Consider the following 20,898-nt stretch of genomic DNA (forward strand, 5'->3'; position numbering starts at 1 on the left):
TTGCCCTTGTTAGGACATCATTAGGACAGCAGGTTGCTAAGCCTCCACAGACGCCATCTGTGACGTTTCATTGGGGCATTGTCCATGGTCTAACTCCACTTTACCTTTCTGGTGAATTAAACCCTCCAGATCGAGCACCGTGCACTCAACACTCCACTGTGATTAATCAAACGGCCGAGCAATACCTTAAGCATTGGTAATGGCTGCTAATGCTAATGGAATGTTGGCTAATGGCTGACCGTACCAAAATGTCAGGGTTGAACTCCCTGTTGCTATTCACACACAATGTTCTCACCAATGGAAATTGACAAAAGGACAGTTTGAGAAACGGTTTGTAATGTTAACAAGCAGTATCACATAAGAAATGCTCGTATCCTAAGCACAGAAGCCCAGTCTTCTTTAATAACCGAGTCACAGTTTCTACAGCATGGGCACCTCAGTCATTCCGGGGAAACGAGGTAAGAAAGAGGGATAGAGAGAAAGATAAAGTTTGAGGCATATATTGTCAGCCTCTCACTCACCGTATGTAAGCCGGCGGACTTGCGTTGGTCCCACTTAAAAGGTGGGGTGGGAGTGGGGGGAAAGAAGGGGAGGGCAGATGGTGTTATGCGACATGTTGGGAGAGGTGCATGTGGTGACTGTGTGGCTTAGAGGAAGCAGTGTGAGGTGTGAGTTAGTAAGTCAGCACTGAGAAGGACAAAGGGTGCTCGGTGATGCTTTGTGCATTCAAAGGGAAAGCCAAAGAAAGGTTGTGTAAATCAGTGTGTTGTGGCCAACATATCTGGAAAATATCCACTGGCTCGGCCCGTTCCCTGCTCAGAACCTTGCGCGCTCACACTCTCAACCGGCCCTCTGGCCACCAGCTTGCTCTCGTCCCACCAGTCCGCTCATGTCGAATCCTCGATTCGGTCCGCCCTCTGCTCTGGGTTTTAATAAGCCATGGAGAGGCGTGGCGTTGTAGATGACCAGCAGCTTCTTCGGTTTGGCACAGCTTTGCCTTCCCACCAGCCTGCCTTGTCTTTTGGCAGCACCTGTTGGATCCCCAAAGCCTGGCAGAGTGGTGGGGTGAGTCGTTGCTTCATGCTGACCCATGGGGCATTTATTCAGTCCTTCCACTCGGCCTTGACTGACGGGTCTTAATGTGGTTTTTTTTTTTTTCCTGTGGATCGCTAGCTTGCAATGTGGAACTTGACTTGATTTTGCAATGGAGCGTATTGCAAAGTGTGTATGGATGTGTTGTGGCGGTGGGGGTCGGGGTAGGGGTAGAGAGATATAGATATAGGTCACAATGAGGTTTGATTCTGCGACACAAACACAATGCATATTCCCTTTTCACTGTTACGGGGGAGTGGTAATTTAGCTCCACAATATACCACACTAGAGATAACTGCACTCGGGTTCTTGTATGTGCCTCTCCGGGGTCTTCTAAACCATCACTGTGTGTGTGTGTGTGTGTGTGTGTGTGTGTGTGTGTGTGTGTGTGTGTGTGTGTGTGTGTGTGTGTGTGTGTGTGTGTGTGTGTGTATATATGTATATATATATGTATATATATGTATATATATGTATATATATATGTATATGTGTGTATATATATGTATATATATGTATATATATATATGTATATATATATATGGTGAGTCAAAAGTAGCGCCCGATTTCTGTTTTTTCGGCTGTCAGATTCTTTCTGGGAAGTCATGTCGTTATTAATTGTCTTGCAGATTATTAATTTTCGTAATTTATTTATTTTTGATTTTGGTGGTCAGATGAGGCACGTTTTAAGCTCAATGGCACAATTAACAGACACAATTCTGTCTACTGGGCTGCGAATAACCGAAGAGTGACAGTTGAGATGGAGGTAAATTTACCTGGAGTGACAGTTTGGGCAGCCATATCTCCATTAGGGATAATTGGACCCTTATTCTTTGAGTGATCTGTCACTGCAGAAATTTACCTGGATATGCTGCAAACCTTCTTTTGGCCCAGCATACAAGAATCAGGACTGTTATTTCCAGCATGATGGAGCTCCACCTCATTATGGACGTTATGTTCGTCAGTGGCTTGATGAAAACTTTCCCAGAAAGTGGATCAGCCGCCGCGGTCCGATCGAATGGCCGGCACGCTCCCCAGACCTTACACCTCCAGATTTCTTTCTTTGGGGGCTCATGAAAGACCTTGTTTATCGTGAAAAGCCTCGTACCATTCAGGAATTGAAGGCTCAAATCACTGCAAAGTTTGAGGAAATTGATATCGAACTCTGCAGACGTGTGCCGCTCTGTGCCTGCTCGGCTGCAATTGTGCATCGATCACGATGGAGGGCGCTTTGAAAATTGCAAGTAAAACAGCTTGGTACAGTTCCGTAATAATTTTTTCTTGAATAAATGGTTAAACATGTCATTCATTTATTTCTACCTTCTTGTACACTGTAATACAAATGGAAAACAAACAATCAACTGACAGAAATTGGGTGCTACTTCTGACTCACCGTGTGTGTGTGTGTGTGTGTGTGTGTGTGTGTGTGTGTGTGTGTGTGTGTGTGTGTGTGTGTGTGTGTGTGTGTGTGTGTGTGTGTGTGTGTGTGTGTGAGTGTGTGTGTGTGTGTGTGTGTGTGTGTGTGTGTGTATATATGGGCTGTTTTAAGGGAATTCATTCCCAATAGTGCGTGGAATATTTCGGAAGTTTGCTAGGAATGTACTTTGACAGCATAATACCAGGAACCCATGGAAATTCCACTTAATGTAAAATGTGTTTTCAAGTCTTCAAGCCCCCTCTCCCACCTCTCTGCCCCTCCCCCAACTCTTTGGTCTCCTCCCCCTTTGAGTCCGTACCCCCTCCCAAGTCCTCAACCCCATCACCCAAAGCATCAACCACCCTTTCCGGACTTTGTCCCTTCTCTGCTTGTCCTCCACCCTCCTTTTCTTCTTGAAGTCCTCATCCCTCCACCCCATGTCCACTGCTCCTCCGTTCTTCTATATAGGTACATGTATAGATAGTACATTTTAATTTGTCCTGTATTAAATCATGTTTATAGAATTTTAACTTTGTGCTTGTTGGTTTTGAGTCGAGCTACCTCCTGAGATTGTGACATGTATATCATTGTGCAGGTGAGTGCAGGAGAGTTTGCTCAACTTGGTGTCCTTTTGATTAGTCTGCCTTTCCTGGCCATGAAGTGTCAAGTTTGCTCTCCATTGTACCTCCTCGAAGACTTCCAGCTGTATGGTGAGGCGTGTGCTCAGTGTTTGCAGATTTTTTTTCTTTCTTTCAACAAGGTAATTTTAAATTGAAGGTTGTGTCTTTCGTGAAGTGGGAATGGGGAAGGTTGGGGGGTGTGGTGGAGGATACGGATGCAGAACCGATAGTTGCAGTACAATCGAGAAATAGAAGTAGTAATTTTTTCACGGTGCTTGACTGTCATTGCAGCAATATGTTATGTTCATTTGATCGCTAATGAAACCCGAATTGTATTTTGCTCCAGAGTCAAATGTGAAAAAACTACCCCGAGAAGCCAGAGCAAGCTTTCCGGATGTTTCTGCGTTTCAAACATTTCTCGGTGAAAATGCCCACGAGCTTGCCCAGTTGCAGGCCCAAGCTCCTTGCTTATTCTGGCAACACGCCCTTAATACAGCTCGTGATTCGCCAGTTGCTCACCGGGTGAGTCAGCTTCTCGGCCTAGAGTCCAGTTCCACTGTGACGAGACCACAAGAGCTGCATCGGGCTCTGAGTAAATCACATGAACAAGCTGGACAAGGCCATTCAAGAACAGGTGCATCTCTGGAGAAGGGTGAAGTGAAATGGTTACTTGAGTGGCTGAACAGACCTCAAGAGTCAAAGACCACCTCAAGGTCGGGCTTTATTAATTACGTGGGATTTTGGATGGGAAAGCCCAAACGCTTACTTTTAGAGCGGTGCTTGGAGAATGCACTATTTTTCGAGCTAGTATGTGTCCTTCACGTTAAACCGATTAACTTTTCTGCAACACTCACCTGTAGATCCCCAGGATCGTTCAAAGTACATCTTTTGGTTGATCACCTGGCTAGATTCTGTGCTTTGATATTGATGTGACATTTTGCGATCTTACAGATGAGCTCTCATGTCCTCATGACTTTAACTTTGAGAATTTCAGCTTCATTTGTGCTTTGTCCCACTGATGTAAAATAACTTTTTAAATCCTCCTTTTATGCTCTTTTTGATTGGTTCTCTTCCAGTACATGGTGGGCATGTTTGTCAGATTACAGGTATTACAATGCTGGAAGTAAAGATGAGTTGTAGCTCTAATGTACTTTGACATTATTTTTGTAATTGTTCTGGTTTGTTAGGGTGCTGACTCGTGTGCATGATGGTGCGACATGCATGGCACTCTCACCTGGTGGTGCCATTCTTGCCCTTGGATGCTCAGATGGCTGTGTGTGCATTCTGAAAGCCAACACTGGCCAGGTAAGGTTAGTTGCATCATCGTCCAATAACCAGGCAGATTGTCATTTGTTAGCTCGCCTGTTTGAAGAACAGAGAGCTATAGCGATACATACCTTCAGCGTGAGTGTCAGCGTCGGCGTGAGAATGTTCAAGTTTTTGGTGCAAGTTATTTCCTTTCTAATGTTTTTATCCATCACACTATTTTTTACTGATTACAATATACAAATACATACATTGCTTTAAATTTATTTGGATCAGACTTCACTGCAATGCTTTATAAAAAAATATTATTAGACTAGTCTTTTAATAAAAACGATAAATGTATAAACAGGCGAGCATTGGGTGGCTTTGACACCAACTCTCTGGTTTACCATGTCTTGGTGTATACTCTCAATCTGCAGTCAAAGCAGTTTTTGCCACCTTTTCCTTTTGGGAGAGTTGATACGCTGGAGTTTTGACATTGAAATAATACCATAGTCGCTGTGATATTGCAGATTAACCTTTCTCTCATTGGGCTTATTTATCCCCATGTGCTTTATCTCAGGATGTGTGCCGGCTGCAAGTGCATGGTGATGGAGTGTCGGCATGCTGCTTCACTTCCGAGTCGGCGCTCTGTGTAGCCTCTCCCTCTGGTGTTCTCTCATGTTGGGATGTGCAGGCTTTCAGGTGGCGTATTTGCATTAACAATGTATTTTGAGTTTTTTTTTTAATTGCCTTCATTGGTGTGCAAAGTTTTTAATTTGGAGGACAGCAATTGTTATGTCTCCATCGATGTTTTAATCTGCTTTGGCAAATTGTTTTGTAATTTGGGAGTTTTTTTGCATTTAATCTTCCATGGAGTTGGTTGCAAGAAGCGGCACATCTTCATTGAATGAGATGGGAGGACATTTGGCATCTTCTGTTTTGTTTGAATCAGATTTGAAAAATTTGTCAAATGCACGAGATGAAGATGGTGTTTTATCGTTGTTGATTTTTTGTTGTCTTTTGTTAAACATTCAGACTTTGGGAGGTGAAAGCTCACGAAGACCGCATAACAAGTTGTTCTATCTGCCCTAATGGTGACTTCCTTGCTTCTTGTGCCTGGGATGGAAATGTAAAGGTCAGTTCTTAATATTTGTTCTTGATAATCTACACGTGCGAAGCAAAAAGCGGGGTTCACCAATTGGTTCACTTTGTCTGTCTATCTGTCTTTCTGCCTACAGACATCGGTCTATGAACGAGGAACTACTTCATTTCAATTTAATTTTATATTTCGAATACTGTAGAGCACAAATTGGAACACAAACCTGCAGTTCAGCAGTACTTTTTCTCTGGAATTGGCAAAACGTAGTCCCGATCGTGCATACACAGAGAGGAGTATATTCCTGTCTGGCAGTCAAACAAAATCGAAAAACATTCCAAACAGGAAATTTACTGTTATTAGTGGTTACAAAGGACACAAATGGGCATGAATAACTTATTTAACTTGTTAACTCGGGTGTTGTGAAAGATGGCGTAACAATGATGATAAATTTCGAATTTAAAAAAAAATTTTATTCAGCTTTTAAAACCTTTATTATTTCAATTGAATTATATACTTGAACACTGAAGAACACAAATCGCCTTCTTGGCACTTTCAAAAAACCTTCTGTTTAGCAGTACTTGGACAAAGTATTGTAGTTCTTGGAACCGCATGCATCCAACAGATAGTGGTCCCAAGACAGTTATTCCATTAATATACGTGAAGATAGTCCCTTTCCTTTTGTCTAGCGGGGCAAGGGAGTGCATTGCGATGATCTCATAGCTGGGTTTGCTTACATAATTTTTTTCTTCATTTCGTCCCTACTCTTCTTTTTGTCTGATTATTTATTCCTGAGATAAATCTGAGCCACGTGCGCCTTCGCTGTGAGGTGGGCCCTCATGGAGGCCAGCGCGTGTGGCGCCGCTGTGGCAGGGAATGATGACGTGCGGGCATTGGCAGCACAGAGCCCTCGTTCCCAAGCGAGCCCTAAACCCAATGTGTGCAGCGAGTCATTCAGTGCGCTTAGCAGTGCGGGATTATCGACTCGAGCTTCCGATGATCTGGGGAAGATTGCTGGTTGCATTAAAAAGACATACGAACATATACCTCTTAGGCTGCACGAATGGTGTTTTTCACAACACGGGAAACAAAGCCAGCACGACGCCCACGCTGCACGAAACGCGTACGGAGGCCGATAAAGACGACTCCATGCCATGGGCGGGATACGAGTGTGCGGAGTAAAAGTGGCGCGTTCCTTTTCAACCAAATATCTGATAGATATTGGTGTTCGCCCTGCGCACACGTGAGCAGAATCGGGCGAATGCGAGCAGTGACCATGTGCGTAATGGCCGAACCTCGCACACTGTATCGAATGTGCTCGAAGGCAGACATGTACGCCGCTCGTGAAACATGCATGGATTTATCCATAACGATGTACCTTCGGCCCTCACTGGCAGCAGCGGATTCCCCATGGATGGTGATCGTCTTCTCGTCTCTTCGGTCAGCGAAGCTGCGATCGAGCCGGGGAATGTACAGTGCGGGCCACATTGGCACGTGCGGAGCGGGCGCGTTGATCGGCGCTGGTCGGACGCCCGAGCGGGTGTGCGGGACCCTCTGCCAGTCGCCGGGGCGCGGCCCGGGGGTTTTTGTGGGATGATTCGCGTGCCAATTTCGGTGTGGGTGATTCGTGTCATGTCGTGGGGTCGGAGCGGAATATTGCCGCTGTCTGAGATGACCTTGCCGGAAACTAAGTGAGGAGGTTTCCAGCCAAATTTAGCGGGCCACATGAGGGGTCGGGGCCAATCGGAGTGCCCAATTCAGGTGATGACATTTTCCTTCGGGGTGGCCCCTCCCCCCGCGCTGCAAGTCCTATAAAGGTCGGAGCGGTCCCTCCGCCTCTCTCTCTGACCTCGCCCTCGTCGACATCGCCACGGCCCGCCTCCTGCTGCCTGGACTCCGCCTCCTCGTCTCCGTCCACACGTCGAACCCACCCGCCAACCTGGTCCCGCCTACCACTCCGTCCACACACCCTGGACTCCGCCGCTTCTCAACTCAAGCACCTCCTTCACGAACACGGTCTCCACACGCACTGTTGAAGCCAGAGACAATGTGCCAGCTGCCGGGTACCACGGAGCATCACCCCCGAAACGTATTGGTGGTGCATCGTGCTATCAAGCACAAAGGTACCGAGATCGTAGCCTCAACTCCTTTCCCTTCCTGTTTCAATGCTTTCTCTTCGTGTGTGTGTGTGTGTGTGTGTGTGTGTGTGTGTGTGTGTGTGTGTGTGTGTGTGTGTGTGTGTGTGTGTGTGTGTGTGTGTGTGTGTGTGTGTGTGTGTGTGTGTGTGTGTGTGTCCTGATGACTGTCTGCTTAAGTAAGACTGCAGAAGATCGTTTTTGTTATTATTGTTATTATTCTCATGTTACGTCTGCTCTGTGTCCCCTTTTGTATGTTGCCTGTTTATTTGCTGCACCACACCTCTCTCCCCAATCTCTAAACAACACACCCCAATAAATCTTGATAGTGCCACATACTATTCCTCTCTCATTGTAATAAATCATTATTAGGAATGTTCCCTGCTGATTTTTGTCTTTTTCTTCCATTGATCCAGCATGGCCCGAATCCGAGCTTCGCTGGGACTTTATTCCCAATGATCCGTTCCTTTTAGCCGGTACATCCTTGGCAGTGTCGCTCGGCTGCATCCGATCCGGAAGAAGATCCGAGGGCGTGTTTCCCGGTAATTAAATCACGTGATTAATTAGGTAACCCGATTAACCCATAGACGGAAGGACCCTCGGTCACACGGTTGAGTTATTGGCGTCCATGGTTGGTTAAGTGACCCGCGCGTCACAGAATTATCCGTGTGCGACGGCCTACAATTCCGGGGAGTCTGGTGGGAGCCGAGATTGCTTCCCCCCCCTAGTGGTCTTCTCACCCGACCCCCGGCCCGCAACAGTATGTATGCGGTTATGCCCTGACGGCAGAGGAACTGAGAGATTCAGCATTCGGACAAATATGGCAGTGCCTCGTGCTGTTTGTTTCGTATAAAATGCAAAGGAAGAGTTTGAAAGACCCTTCCCACATCCTTTTTCTCAAGATTGCTCAGGGTAAGGTGTTCTTTGAACTCTCTCGTTACCTCCACCACCGAAATTGGACGGAGGTTATTTTTTACCCCTGTCTCTGTCTGTCTGAACAGGATGTCTTAACTTTTTGCTTTATACTTGTAGCTTATAATAACTTATAGAAATTGCTTTATACCCTTACCCAGATCTATCTTCTTCTTCTTCTTCTTCTTCTTCTTCTTCTTCTTCTTCTTCTTCTTCTTCTTCTTCTTCTTCTTCTTCTTCTTCTTCTTCTTCTTCTTCTTCTTCTTCTTCTTCTTCTTCTTCTTCTTCTTCTTCTTCTTCTTCTTCTTCTTCTTCTTCTTCTTCTTCTTCTTCTTCTTCTTCTTCTTCTTCTTCTTCTTCTTCTTCTTCTTCTTCTTCTTCTTCTTCTTCTTCTTCTTCTTCTTCTTCTTCTTCTTCTTCTTCTTCTTCTTCTTCTTCTTCTTCTTCTTCTTCTTCTTCTTCTTCTTCTTCTTCTTCTTCTTCTTCTTCTTCTTCTTCTTCTTCTTCTTCTTCTTCTTCTTCTTCTTCTTCTTCTTCTTCTTCTTCTTCTTCTTCTTCTTCTTCTTCTTCTTCTTCTTCTTCTTCTTCTTCTTCTTCTTCTTCTTCTTCTTCTTCTTCTTCTTCTTCTTCTTCTTCTTCTTCTTCTTCTTCTTCTTCTTCTTCTTCTTCTTCTTCTTCTTCTTCTTCTTCTTCTTCTTCTTCTTCTTCTTCTTCTTCTTCTTCTTCTTCTTCTTCTTCTTCTTCTTCTTCTTCTTCTTCTTCTTCTTCTTCTTCTTCTTCTTCTTCTTCTTCTTCTTCTTCTTCTTCTTCTTCTTCTTCTTCTTCTTCTTCTTCTTCTTCTTCTTCTTCTTCTTCTTCTTCTTCTTCTTCTTCTTCTTCTTCTTCTTCTTCTTCTTCTTCTTCTTCTTCTTCTTCTTCTTCTTCTTCTTCTTCTTCTTCTTCTTCTTCTTCTTCTTCTTCTTCTTCTTCTTCTTCTTCTTCTTCTTCTTCTTCTTCTTCTTCTTCTTCTTCTTCTTCTTCTTCTTCTTCTTCTTCTTCTTCTTCTTCTTCTTCTTCTTCTTCTTCTTCTTCTTCTTCTTCTTCTTCTTCTTCTTCTTCTTCTTCTTCTTCTTCTTCTTCTTCTTCTTCTTCTTCTTCTTCTTCTTCTTCTTCTTCTTCTTCTTCTTCTTCTTCTTCTTCTTCTTCTTCTTCTTCTTCTTCTTCTTCTTCTTCTTCTTCTTCTTCTTCTTCTTCTTCTTCTTCTTCTTCTTCTTCTTCTTCTTCTTCTTCTTCTTCTTCTTCTTCTTCTTCTTCTTCTTCTTCTTCTTCTTCTTCTTCTTCTTCTTCTTCTTCTTCTTCTTCTTCTTCTTCTTCTTCTTCTTCTTCTTCTTCTTCTTCTTCTTCTTCTTCTTCTTCTTCTTCTTCTTCTTCTTCTTCTTCTTCTTCTTCTTCTTCTTCTTCTTCTTCTTCTTCTTCTTCTTCTTCTTCTTCTTCTTCTTCTTCTTCTTCTTCTTCTTCTTCTTCTTCTTCTTCTTCTTCTTCTTCTTCTTCTTCTTCTTCTTCTTCTTCTTCTTCTTCTTCTTCTTCTTCTTCTTCTTCTTCTTCTTCTTCTTCTTCTTCTTCTTCTTCTTCTTCTTCTTCTTCTTCTTCTTCTTCTTCTTCTTCTTCTTCTTCTTCTTCTTCTTCTTCTTCTTCTTCTTCTTCTTCTTCTTCTTCTTCTTCTTCTTCTTCTTCTTCTTCTTCTTCTTCTTCTTCTTCTTCTTCTTCTTCTTCTTCTTCTTCTTCTTCTTCTTCTTCTTCTTCTTCTTCTTCTTCTTCTTCTTCTTCTTCTTCTTCTTCTTCTTCTTCTTCTTCTTCTTCTTCTTCTTCTTCTTCTTCTTCTTCTTCTTCTTCTTCTTCTTCTTCTTCTTCTTCTTCTTCTTCTTCTTCTTCTTCTTCTTCTTCTTCTTCTTCTTCTTCTTCTTCTTCTTCTTCTTCTTCTTCTTCTTCTTCTTCTTCTTCTTCTTCTTCTTCTTCTTCTTCTTCTTCTTCTTCTTCTTCTTCTTCTTCTTTCGGCTGCTCCCGTTCGGGGGTCGCCACAGCGGATCATCCGTATGATCCGCATAGTGATTTGGCACATGTTTTACGCCGGATGCCCTTCCTGACGCAACCCTGGTCGCCTCCTTACCCACATCTATGCCTCCTCACAATTCTATCTCAGAGTTCTACAGGTTTGGGGTTGTTGTTTTAAAAAGAAAAAAAAAATGAAGAATTCACACAAAACTTGATGGACAGGTTGGCTGTTTGATGAGGATGAATTGATTCGATTTTGGTGAAGATCCGCATTTGAATACTGGAGTTTTTAAGTGATTATTCACCATTGAGAGATAGGGCCAAAAACAACACACTGTGCAGCACGATATCTCAAAAAAGTTGTGGACGGATTCGGAACAAACATGGTGGATGAGTTGGGGAGGTGACAAGAACAAGCCAGTTCGATTTTGGTTAAGATCCGGACGCAGATCAGGTGAGTCGGTGGGATACAAAATGTCAACTGGTCAGCCTGGTGGAGGTATGCCATTGTGGTCAGAGTTTTTAATCGGAGCCTTCATGTAACCGTTTTTTTTTTGAAAAGAAGGGGGGGGGGATAAAATAAAACATAGGCATAAGCAAAGAAAGCTCGGAATAAATTGACAAATGCAGCACCTTCAGAAAGTATTCACAACCCTCGACTTTTGTCACATTTTGTTGTGTTACAGCCTGAATCTAAAACGGATTTTATTGAGATTTTTTACATCACTGATCGACACAAAATACCCCATAATGACAAAGTGAAGTCATGTTTTTAGAAATTTATTTGGCAAATGAATTTAAAATGAAACGTAGAAGTATCTAATTTCACATAAGTATTCAACCTCCCGAGTAAATACTTCTTCGAAATGCTTTTGGCAGCGATTACAGCTTTGAGTCTTGGGTATGTCTGCGTCAGCTTTGCACATCTGGATTTGGGGGGGTTTTTCCCATTCTTCCTTCCAGATTTGCTCAAGCTCTGTCAAGTTGGAACGGCCTCCATGTGCAGATTCTTGAATAAAAATGCTATTGGCAGTTGACCCAAAACTTGCAGAGTTTCAAATCACCTTTTATTTATTTAAAACACTCCAACAGCATCGGTAAAAAAAAAACGTTCCTTTCCCACAAAACCACACGTCCCGCCAGTCCAGGGAATGGTCTGCTCCCCTTTGCAGTGGAGATGACGCTACACATGGGTGGACCATAAATATTCATGAGGCAAGAAATGAGTGGAACATAAATATGCATGAAGCGAAACATGAATGTACATTTTACATTCAAACTTGGTTACATCACATGGGGAGCGTCGGTGAACAGCAATCTTCAAGTCTTTCCACAGATTCTCAATGGGATTCATATCTGGGCTTTGGTTGAGCCACTCAAGGACTTTCACATTCTTGGACTGAAGCCATTCCAGTGTTTCTTTGGCTGTATGCTTGGGGTTATTGTCCTGTTGGAATGTAAATCTTCAACGCAGTCTCAGGTCTTTTGCACTCTGAAGCAGGTTCTCCTCAATGATTTGCCTGTATTTGGCTCCATTCATTGTTCCCTCTTCCCTTACAAGTCTTAAAGTCCCTGTCACTGAAAAGCATCCCCATAGGATGATACTGCCACCACCATGCTTCATGGTAGGGATGGTGTTCGATGGATGATGAGCTGTGCTCGGTTTCCATCGGATGTAGTCGCTTTGAATTCAGGCAAAAGAGTTCAATTTTCGTTTCATCAGACCACAGAATATTTTGTCCCATGCTCTCACATTCTTTCCCTTGCCTTTTTGCAAACTCCAGGTGTGTTGTCATGTGCCTTGTTCTCAGGAGTGGCTTCCATCTGCCCACTCCCATAAAGTTGAGATTTGTGAAGTGCTGCAGAGACAATTGTCCTTCTGGAAGGTTCTCCAATCTCAGCTAAGGAACTCTGCAGTTCTGTCAGAGTGGTCATTGGGTTCTTGGTCACCTCCCTGACCAAGGTCCTCTTGCCTGGTTGCTCAGTGTGGTTGGACAGCCAGCTCGAGGAAGAGTCTGGGTCGTTCCATATTCTTTCCATTTCCTAATGATGGAGCTCACTGTGCTATTGTGAACTTTCAACACTCTAGAAATTGTTTTATACCCTTCCCCAGGCCTCTGCGTCCTCACAATTCTATCTCAGAGTTCTACAGATAGTTCCTTGGACTTCACAGAGGTGTTTCTGCTCTGACATGCATTGTCAACTGTGGGACCTTATATAGAAAGGTGTGTTTCTTTATAAATAATGTCCAATCAATTGAATTGGCCACAGGTGGACTCAAATCAAGTTGAAGAGACGTCTTAAGGATGATCAAAGTAAATCGGATGCACCTGAACTCAATTTTGAGTGTCATAGCAAGGGGGTTGAAAATTATTGACTTGACATTTCAGTTTTTAATTTTTTTTATTGATTTGTAAAAATTTATAATTGAACATGTTTTCACTTTGGCATTATACGGTATTTTGTGTAGATCGTTTGAGTAAAAATTTAAATTTGATCCATTTTAAATTCAGGTTGAAACACAAGAAAATGTGACAAAAGTGAACGGGTGTCAATACCTTCTGTAGGCACTTGATATTGTTGATGAGCAATGGGGTATAAATAAACACTTCGTAAACCACTCCTGATGCAACAACACATATAAAGAGAAATTGGAAATGGGAAAAGTTGGTGAAAGTGGATGGAGCAAAATGTTGGACAGGATAAAAATAAAAAGTGAAAACGTTTTCAACAATGGAGTACACGTCTAATTCGAAGGATGGAGGAGCTTCGAATGAGATGTGGTACTCCATCGTTGAAAGGAAAGCTGGCACAAGATACCCACCAGAGAGAGAACAGTGCGGCAAACATACCCCATAGGTGAAGCATAATGAACCCAATGGAAAATGAAAAGCTTGCAAAGACTGTATATGCCGCCTACATATTAAGAGTGTTGAAAGAGTGGGATTGAGGTTGCAGCACCCCACATGATTTGTCAAATGTTTGAGACGATGCTTCACAAGTAACTGCGTATACTTGTCATCTCTTGATCATTTTCAGTGAAACCTTGCACCTCTGTCCATCTATTACTAAAAGGAGAAGTGTGTGCGTGCACGTGTGTCAGTTTATCCTAAAGGGTTCCTGTTGTCATAGAATAATAAAATGGTACCATTGGAAAGATGATGATCTATTTACTTTGGTGTAAAACAATGAATCGATTTAATTGGAACAAAGATTTGGCCGTTTAATCATAAGATACCTGTTGTAAAAGCCCTTCTTTCTTGGAGAGAAGAGGAAAAAGCAAGATTTGGAGCAATTCCAACAGTACAACAGCTAGAAACCTTGAGGAAAAAAAAGTGTGACGGACACAGGAGGAGGACACAAAATTATACATCATTATACTTCTCAAAGCAATAGAAAAATATATCATAGTACGTACATGGAAGGAGACACAGACAACAGCAACAACATGGTATCAATCTTTTATTTATTTTTATTTTTTATTTTTGTGTATTTCACTTCCTTTCACATCCCCATTGAGACTCACAGATAGATGTGCAATCTGTAAATTGCAACATGCTGTTTTTTTTTTATTAACCGCGTCAGCGAAGTGATGGGTATACACGGCTGGTAATGGCCTATTTGAATGCTGGTATTAAATCTGAAATGATGGTGGTTGGTGTGGTGTATGGGCGGAGCATGTATTGTATGGGCGGAGCCCCAAGTCATGGATGGTGGTGGTCATGTGGTTATGGCTTCATATGTCCCGACTCACCCGCTAGGGACTTGTAGCACCAGTTAGCAGCATGTGGTATCATTAGCAGTGGCTTGTAGGTCGTGTGCCTGTAGGGTGCATCGAGTGCATACTAAAGCGGAGTTACGGGCATCCTACACCCACCCTCTCGCTCGAGGCAATAAAGCGGAGTTGTGTTACCCTCCGGCTCGTGTCTGCCTGTTCGCACCTCGGCCACGACACCACAGTTGGTAATGGAGACAGACCTACAGAATGACAGATAGTTGTTGGTGATTGGATTCCCCCCCCCCCCCACAAAGAAAAACTGCTCCAGTAAGTTCGTAGAATATGGTTTTGGACAAACACGACTTTCCCCAAGATGCTGGCTGTTCACAGTGAAGCAGAAGGCAGTTGTTACTCAAAGGAAGCAAACAAATTGCCTGCTGACCGTGTGATTGATTTTTTTTTTTTTTTAGGGGAAAATGATTCCGTTATCCACCTTATAGGAAATGTCTATTTGAGGATGTTAACTTTGTTAAATTGTGTAATCGCACCTTTTGATGAACCGCCTCGGTTGTAAAGATGTCATGCATCATTTCCACTCTTTGTCCAGATAAATATCTGGTCGGTATATGGAGGACGAGCCAATGTTTGGAGTTGAGGAGGGGCACAACAGGTGGATGAGGGAGAAACAAACAAGGCTTTAATTAAATACTGCAGCTGTTATGTCAAAGTGATCAGATTGCTTTTGATGAAATGATGAAACTTTTTTTCTTTTTCTGATCGTATAGAATTTTGAGATTATTTATGTGCAGTTTCCATGTTTGTTTGTTTGTTTGCTTACAGGTTTGGCGTGTCTCGGGCGGTAACCTTCATGCGGAGTTTTCGGTCTCGCGCCCACTGTCCTGCGTTTCGTGGTGCCCACAGAGCCGGATGCTCATTGCTGGGTCGTGGGATGGAACTCTGACTCTGTGGGACACAACATATATGCAGAAGACTGCGGTGAGAATTATCTAATTATAAATTGTGTGCATTAAAAAAAAATGTAATTACTTCGTATATGTATTTTTTTTTCCTCCTTTGTGGTTGTTGTAAAATACCTTTTTACTTATCTCGTAATTGTATGAGATGGTGTTTCCATTGAATTGGTGTCTGTCCTGTCATTCTGAACTGCTGGATGGAATGAGTTAAAACTTGGGGAGTGCTCGTCATGGTTTTAGCTGTGAAAAAAAATTTCAGTCGCGGAGGTTCGGGAGGGATGAGACGACGACAACTTCTCCACGCCGATGTAAATGTGCATTGTGTTGCACTGCTCCAGGTGGAAGAGCATTGCATTTGCCAGTGGTATCCATTTATTATAATTGTATCTGTCTGAAAACCTTACAGGATCAAAAACTGCATGGCTAATTTGCATACATGCTTTAGTTTATGCACTCCAAAACACTGGACAAAATGCGTTGAAAAGTGGTGGTTACACTCTGGGTGTGCATGGATAAATGTTCTGCAAAGTTGGGATGGCCACCCTCAACTTTGGTTTTAACTTTCAAGTGCAAGTGGAGAATTTGCATCGGAAGTGGGTGACTTCTACTTACGAATATACTCCTGCACCGAATATACTCCTGCACCGCTGGACAGAAGAAGAAAAAAAATGAAAACCGGATGTTGTCGCTCAAAAGAAATCCAAACTCCTGGAAGTTGCACATGTAATTCTAAAATATGCCGATTCTCAGTGTTATTGTGTAATTAAAATGACAGTTATCACAGGTGGGGGCAAGGGGGGGGTGGAGGATGTATTGAAACATACAGTATGTCTGTTCGTTTGTGCGAAGAAATGCATTGAAAGTTGGTTGTTGTTCTCTGGATGTGCAGGGGAATGTTCTACTAAGTTGTACTTAGTTTTAAGCAAATTTAAGCATCCAACTTAAATTTCAAGTTGCCCCCTCCAATTACATTTGAGAGATGTGATTGGGTATTGCTAATTATGTTAACTACTATTGGCATTGCACACGGACCATGCTTGGGAGAGCGTCGGTGGTGCGTGTTTTCTATATCTGCTGTCTCAAATTATTCTCCAACAGATGATGAAACAAGTCTGGTGGCTGATTTGGGCATGTAGCATTGTGTTTCTCATGTATGTACTACTTGTGAATGTTTTGCAGCTGTTGAGGAACCCAAGTAGCATTTGAAACGGCAAAGGGTTTACCTTGTGTCGCTTTTCATGGTTGCTTTATGCAGCTTTCTTTGGCGAGAAGAGCATAGGATTTAATTCATTTTAAAATCCTCGCCACATGGGGTAATTGATTAGGTGAGAACTGATCCAGCTGTAGCTGGGATCAAAATCGAATTTTAAAAATGATAAATGGAACTTGTTCGGAACTGTATGTAGTATGATGTGCGTTGTCCTTGTTCAGGTGCTAAGTGGACACAAGGCAGCAGTGTGTTCTTCAGCCTTCGATCCCTTTAGCCGCCTTATTGCCACTTCTTCTTTGGATGGAGAGATTCGACTGTGGTCATTGGAAAAGGCCTGTTTAATTGGAACCTTCATGGGCCACCAAGGACCGGTGAATGCATTGACATTTGGTCCTGATGGCCGCTGGCTCATCTCGGCAGGTCAAGACTGTAAGGTGAGCTTGGGCTGCTGGGTGGGAAGTTTTGCAAACATTGGTCCCACACATAGTTGGGGTGCATTGTTTCCAGGGCACACCGGAGAGCCGCTCCACACCTCAATCTATCTGAGGTGCAGCTTAGCTCCGTAACAATAAAAAGAAGAAGTAAAGAAAAGACCTGTATGATAATCAAATATTCATTTTCAACCTAAAATTTGTCAACATTATTTACTTACCCACTTCTTGGACGCTATCACGCATTTTTCTCCATTTCGATTAAAAAAAAAAAACTTTCAGTAGTCCTTCACAAATGACGGTGTCTTTTTGGTCAAATTCCCTTGTGAATTCTAAACAAGAGGTTTCACCTCTGCCACCGGAGGGGGACGGAGGAAATGTTTTCACCCCTGTCTGTCTGCGAGCAGGATATCTCAAAGTTGTGGATGAATTCGGACAAAATTTGGTGGACAGGTTGGGTGTGTGTGACAAGGATGAATTGATTAGATTTTGGTGAAGATCCAAATCCAGATGCAAGAATATTAAAAAAAAAATTTAAGGTGATTTATTTTTCAACATTGAGAGATGGTGCCAAAAAACGATATACAGTAATCCCCCGCTATATCGCGGTTCACCTATCGCGCCCCCGATTCATCGCGGGTTTTCCCTTAGAACCTAACTAATTTTTTTTCTGCGGATTCCCCTGATATATCACGGTAATAATATATAAAATATAAATTATTTAAGCAATAAATTATAACGCGTGGTGCTCGACCAGTCACACAACGCACGAGACAAAGTTTCGCTTGTGAACTTCGAATATTTTCTTCGTTTTTTTCTCCAAGCCTGACGGTGCCGCCCAAACGCCTTGCACCTTCTACGGCTTCTGGTAAGGAACCAAAGCGCCAGAGGAAGGTCCTGACGCTCCAGGAGAAGGTTAAAGTGCTCGATATATGCTTCGGGAAGGAAAAAGGTTTGCCTCGGTTGGACGAGCACAGCCAAACCGACCAGACCAGACAAGTCGATCTCCGGCACCTCGAACCCGATCATTGCCAAGCCGACCAGACCAGACGAGTCTATCTCCGGCACCTTGAACCTGATCATTGCCAAGCCGACCAGACCAGACGAGTCGATTTTTTTTTTTCTTTTTTAGGAGGCATCCATTCATCGCGGATTTTCACTTCTCGTGGGGGGGGGAGGGTGGTTTGGAACGTAACCCCCGCAATAAACGGGGGGTGACTGTATAGCACAATATTTTAAAACGTTGTTGATGAAATATGACACAACTTGGTGGATGATCTGGTTTGGTGACGAGAACAAGCAGATTAGAATTTGGTTAAAGTCTGCATCCATGTCTGGCCCATCAGTGGGATACAAAACGTGAACTGTTCAGCCTGGTGGAGGTGCGCGCTCAACTGAGTGCCGTTGAAGTTGATTGACTGGTTATTAATGATTTAGTGCTTTCTGTGCATTTCTTGGTTCATGTCTATGACCATTTTTGAAATTCACACACCCATTAAGCACTGTTCAAAATCTCAATTCTTCACAATTGTTTCCTTCATTATTTTACATGTCTGGGGTACATAATAGCTAGTAAAGTTTGAGGCCTTAGCATGGACTGTACTCACATACGATGGTTAATTTTTACCTGTGATAAGGACTTCAGATTTATATAATGATTGTCCTTTTTTTTTGTATGCCGTAGGAAGGCGGTGTTGTGGATGGTCATGATTATCATCGAATCCGGTATAGTCAGGGCTGTTAGGGCATAAAAGGGGCCGTTTGGTTCACATTCTTCCAAAAGCACCAATTTTGGCCCAGATGTCGCCAATACCATACTTTTTCGATTTTTGACGGGCGCCCCCCGGGCCGCCATATTGGCCAAATCCAATATGGCCACCACTCGGGTTAGAGGTAAATCTAGTTAAAAATCCAAAAGGGCTGAATCATGAATAATACCATGTTTTAGGGATTTTCAGGGTATGGGAATCTGATACTGGTCTTATTTCAATGATTTGAGGTCAAGGTCACCCCTCAAGGTCACCCTAAAGGTCATTCTGGGGTCAAACCCAGTGTTTCTGGTGCGTCATCCCAGATCCAAAAAAATATTAAAACTTCAAAATATTTACCCATTAAATACTAGTATTTGGGTAGAAAAGTCAAAATATGCCATTTGTTTCTGTTATTTTACGAGCTCCTGTGAACTCGTATATTATGAGAAATAGTAGATGACACCAGTTAATGGTAAAATAGCCCACCCACTTAATAAACAGACGTTCCGAACCACCTTAACTCAACTTTTACTGTGAAAGTGCCCATATATATATATATATATATATATATATATATATATATATATATATATATATATATATATATATATATATATATATATATATATATATATATATATATATATATATTTGCTCCTGCACTTCTCTGGATATAAAATAATAAACATTCACTTCCTTCCAGTAGCAGCCATGTGCAGCCTACAATTTAAATTTCTTGTTAGCTTTTGAAATATAGCTACCAGGTATTGATTGATTGTTTTGTTGTTTTTATCTGCTGACTGTACTTCAATTTAGTAGCCTAAATCCTTTCCCATTATTAGCTGTATGTCACACAAGTTGAGATCTTCTCCACAGAATGTGTGTATTTCGCATGACATCCTAAATGCGAACCAATTTTCCTATTTTGTTAGGTGATGTCGCATGCAGTTAATTAAAGTTTCTGGTATTGGACAATGACGTGGCTCAGTGTAGGTAGATCATTCTGAATTGAGTATTTTTAAAACTGTTTACAAATTTTGAGTTGTATGTCATATCCTTTTTGGTTTATTTTTACGTTGAATATTTTTCAGATAATACCAAGTCTGTGATCATCAACATTTCCAGTAGCGGCAGTGGTGCCTGATGTCATTCGGAGCTGACATCTACCCTATCTCATGAGACACCCTAGATGAAAGTTCATTGCGATGACGAGTCTACATAATATTATAATGGACTAGTAATACATGACTGTCAAGCTATGTCTTCTACCGAAATTATGAACTGGGGACTCTGTTGTCTTTGTCAATCGGACAAAACTGAACAAGCCTTGCAAACACCTCAGGAGGAGGGACTTGTATCACTTGAGAGAAATCTCAGACTTCAAAGCTCTCAATGACAATAATCTTCCTTCTGGTATCAATGTCACGATTCGTCAGTTGAATGATGGCTCAGGTATTGCAGCAACTCTTAAATTGCATAAGGCTTGGTATCACAAAACGTGCAGGAGTTATTGGAGTAGTTCTCGAGTCAAACGGGAGAGAGAGAAGCTAGACAGAGAAGCTGGCTCTCAGAATAGTCTGAAAAAACTCAGGTCATCTGGGGAATTTCAGCCTCGGGCCAATATCATGTGTTGTATAATCTGTGAGGGGGTGGGCCAGGCCACGCTCCACAAGGTAGTAACTGATGTCGTAGTTGCCAACCTAAAGAGTTGGGCAAAGACCAACAAAAACTTTTAATTTACTTGGCAGACTGGTTGCCGTAGCATCTGATGCGCATGCAGCTGATGCCTATTATCACCATCAGTGTTATGTACATTTGCGAGACTCCGCTCACGCTGCCGAGCGACGCGATTTGGTGGGTCCCACACCTCCGCCGTTCGATCCCATCATCTGCGCTCAAATTATAACCCTTATCGAACATTCGGACACCACCTTATTCAAGCTCTCAGAGCTACGCGAGATGTATCAAAAGGTTATGAGTGAGCAAGGTCACCCATGCAGAGATAAAAAAGAGCCACACTCAACTCGATTCAAGGATCACCTTCTCAACTTCCTACCTGAATGGGATGAGTTTTCCAATGGGAATGAAGGCAGGAAGGATATTTACATATCTCACAAATTGAAGGTGGCTGATGAGCTTGCCAAGACATATAGGTCACAAATTGGTCAAGAGGATGCACTTATGTTCATGCGGGCTGCCGTGATGATGCACAAGTTTTGTCTACAGAGTCAAGAACCTTTCGATGGCTCCTTCCCCCCTAACTGCC

General features: G+C 42.6%; 1 protein-coding gene and 1 pseudogene across 2 annotated transcripts in view; both read left to right on the forward strand.

Moving 5' to 3' along the window:
- The window catches only part of TEP1 (telomerase associated protein 1), a 154,492-nt gene that overhangs the window by 102,177 nt on the left and 31,417 nt on the right, over nt 1-20,898 (forward strand). For both annotated transcript variants that reach the window (XM_085894781.1, XM_085894782.1), the window contains exons 31-37: nt 3,102-3,216; nt 3,473-3,839; nt 4,314-4,431; nt 4,955-5,076; nt 5,410-5,509; nt 15,107-15,262; nt 16,672-16,884. In XM_085894781.1, coding sequence (XP_085750907.1) covers nt 3,102-3,216; nt 3,473-3,839; nt 4,314-4,431; nt 4,955-5,076; nt 5,410-5,509; nt 15,107-15,262; nt 16,672-16,884 — 1,191 coding nt within the window. The remainder of the gene's footprint in view (nt 1-3,101; nt 3,217-3,472; nt 3,840-4,313; nt 4,432-4,954; nt 5,077-5,409; nt 5,510-15,106; nt 15,263-16,671; nt 16,885-20,898) is intronic.
- Nucleotides 19,252-20,898, forward strand: part of LOC147019929 (uncharacterized) — a 2,626-nt pseudogene continuing 979 nt past the window's right edge.

This window comes from Eptatretus burgeri, chromosome 9, assembly GCF_056783735.1.
Source record: "Eptatretus burgeri isolate ZD-2024b chromosome 9, Ebu_testis_v1, whole genome shotgun sequence".
In the NCBI taxonomy this organism is placed as follows: domain Eukaryota; kingdom Metazoa; phylum Chordata; class Myxini; order Myxiniformes; family Myxinidae; genus Eptatretus; species Eptatretus burgeri.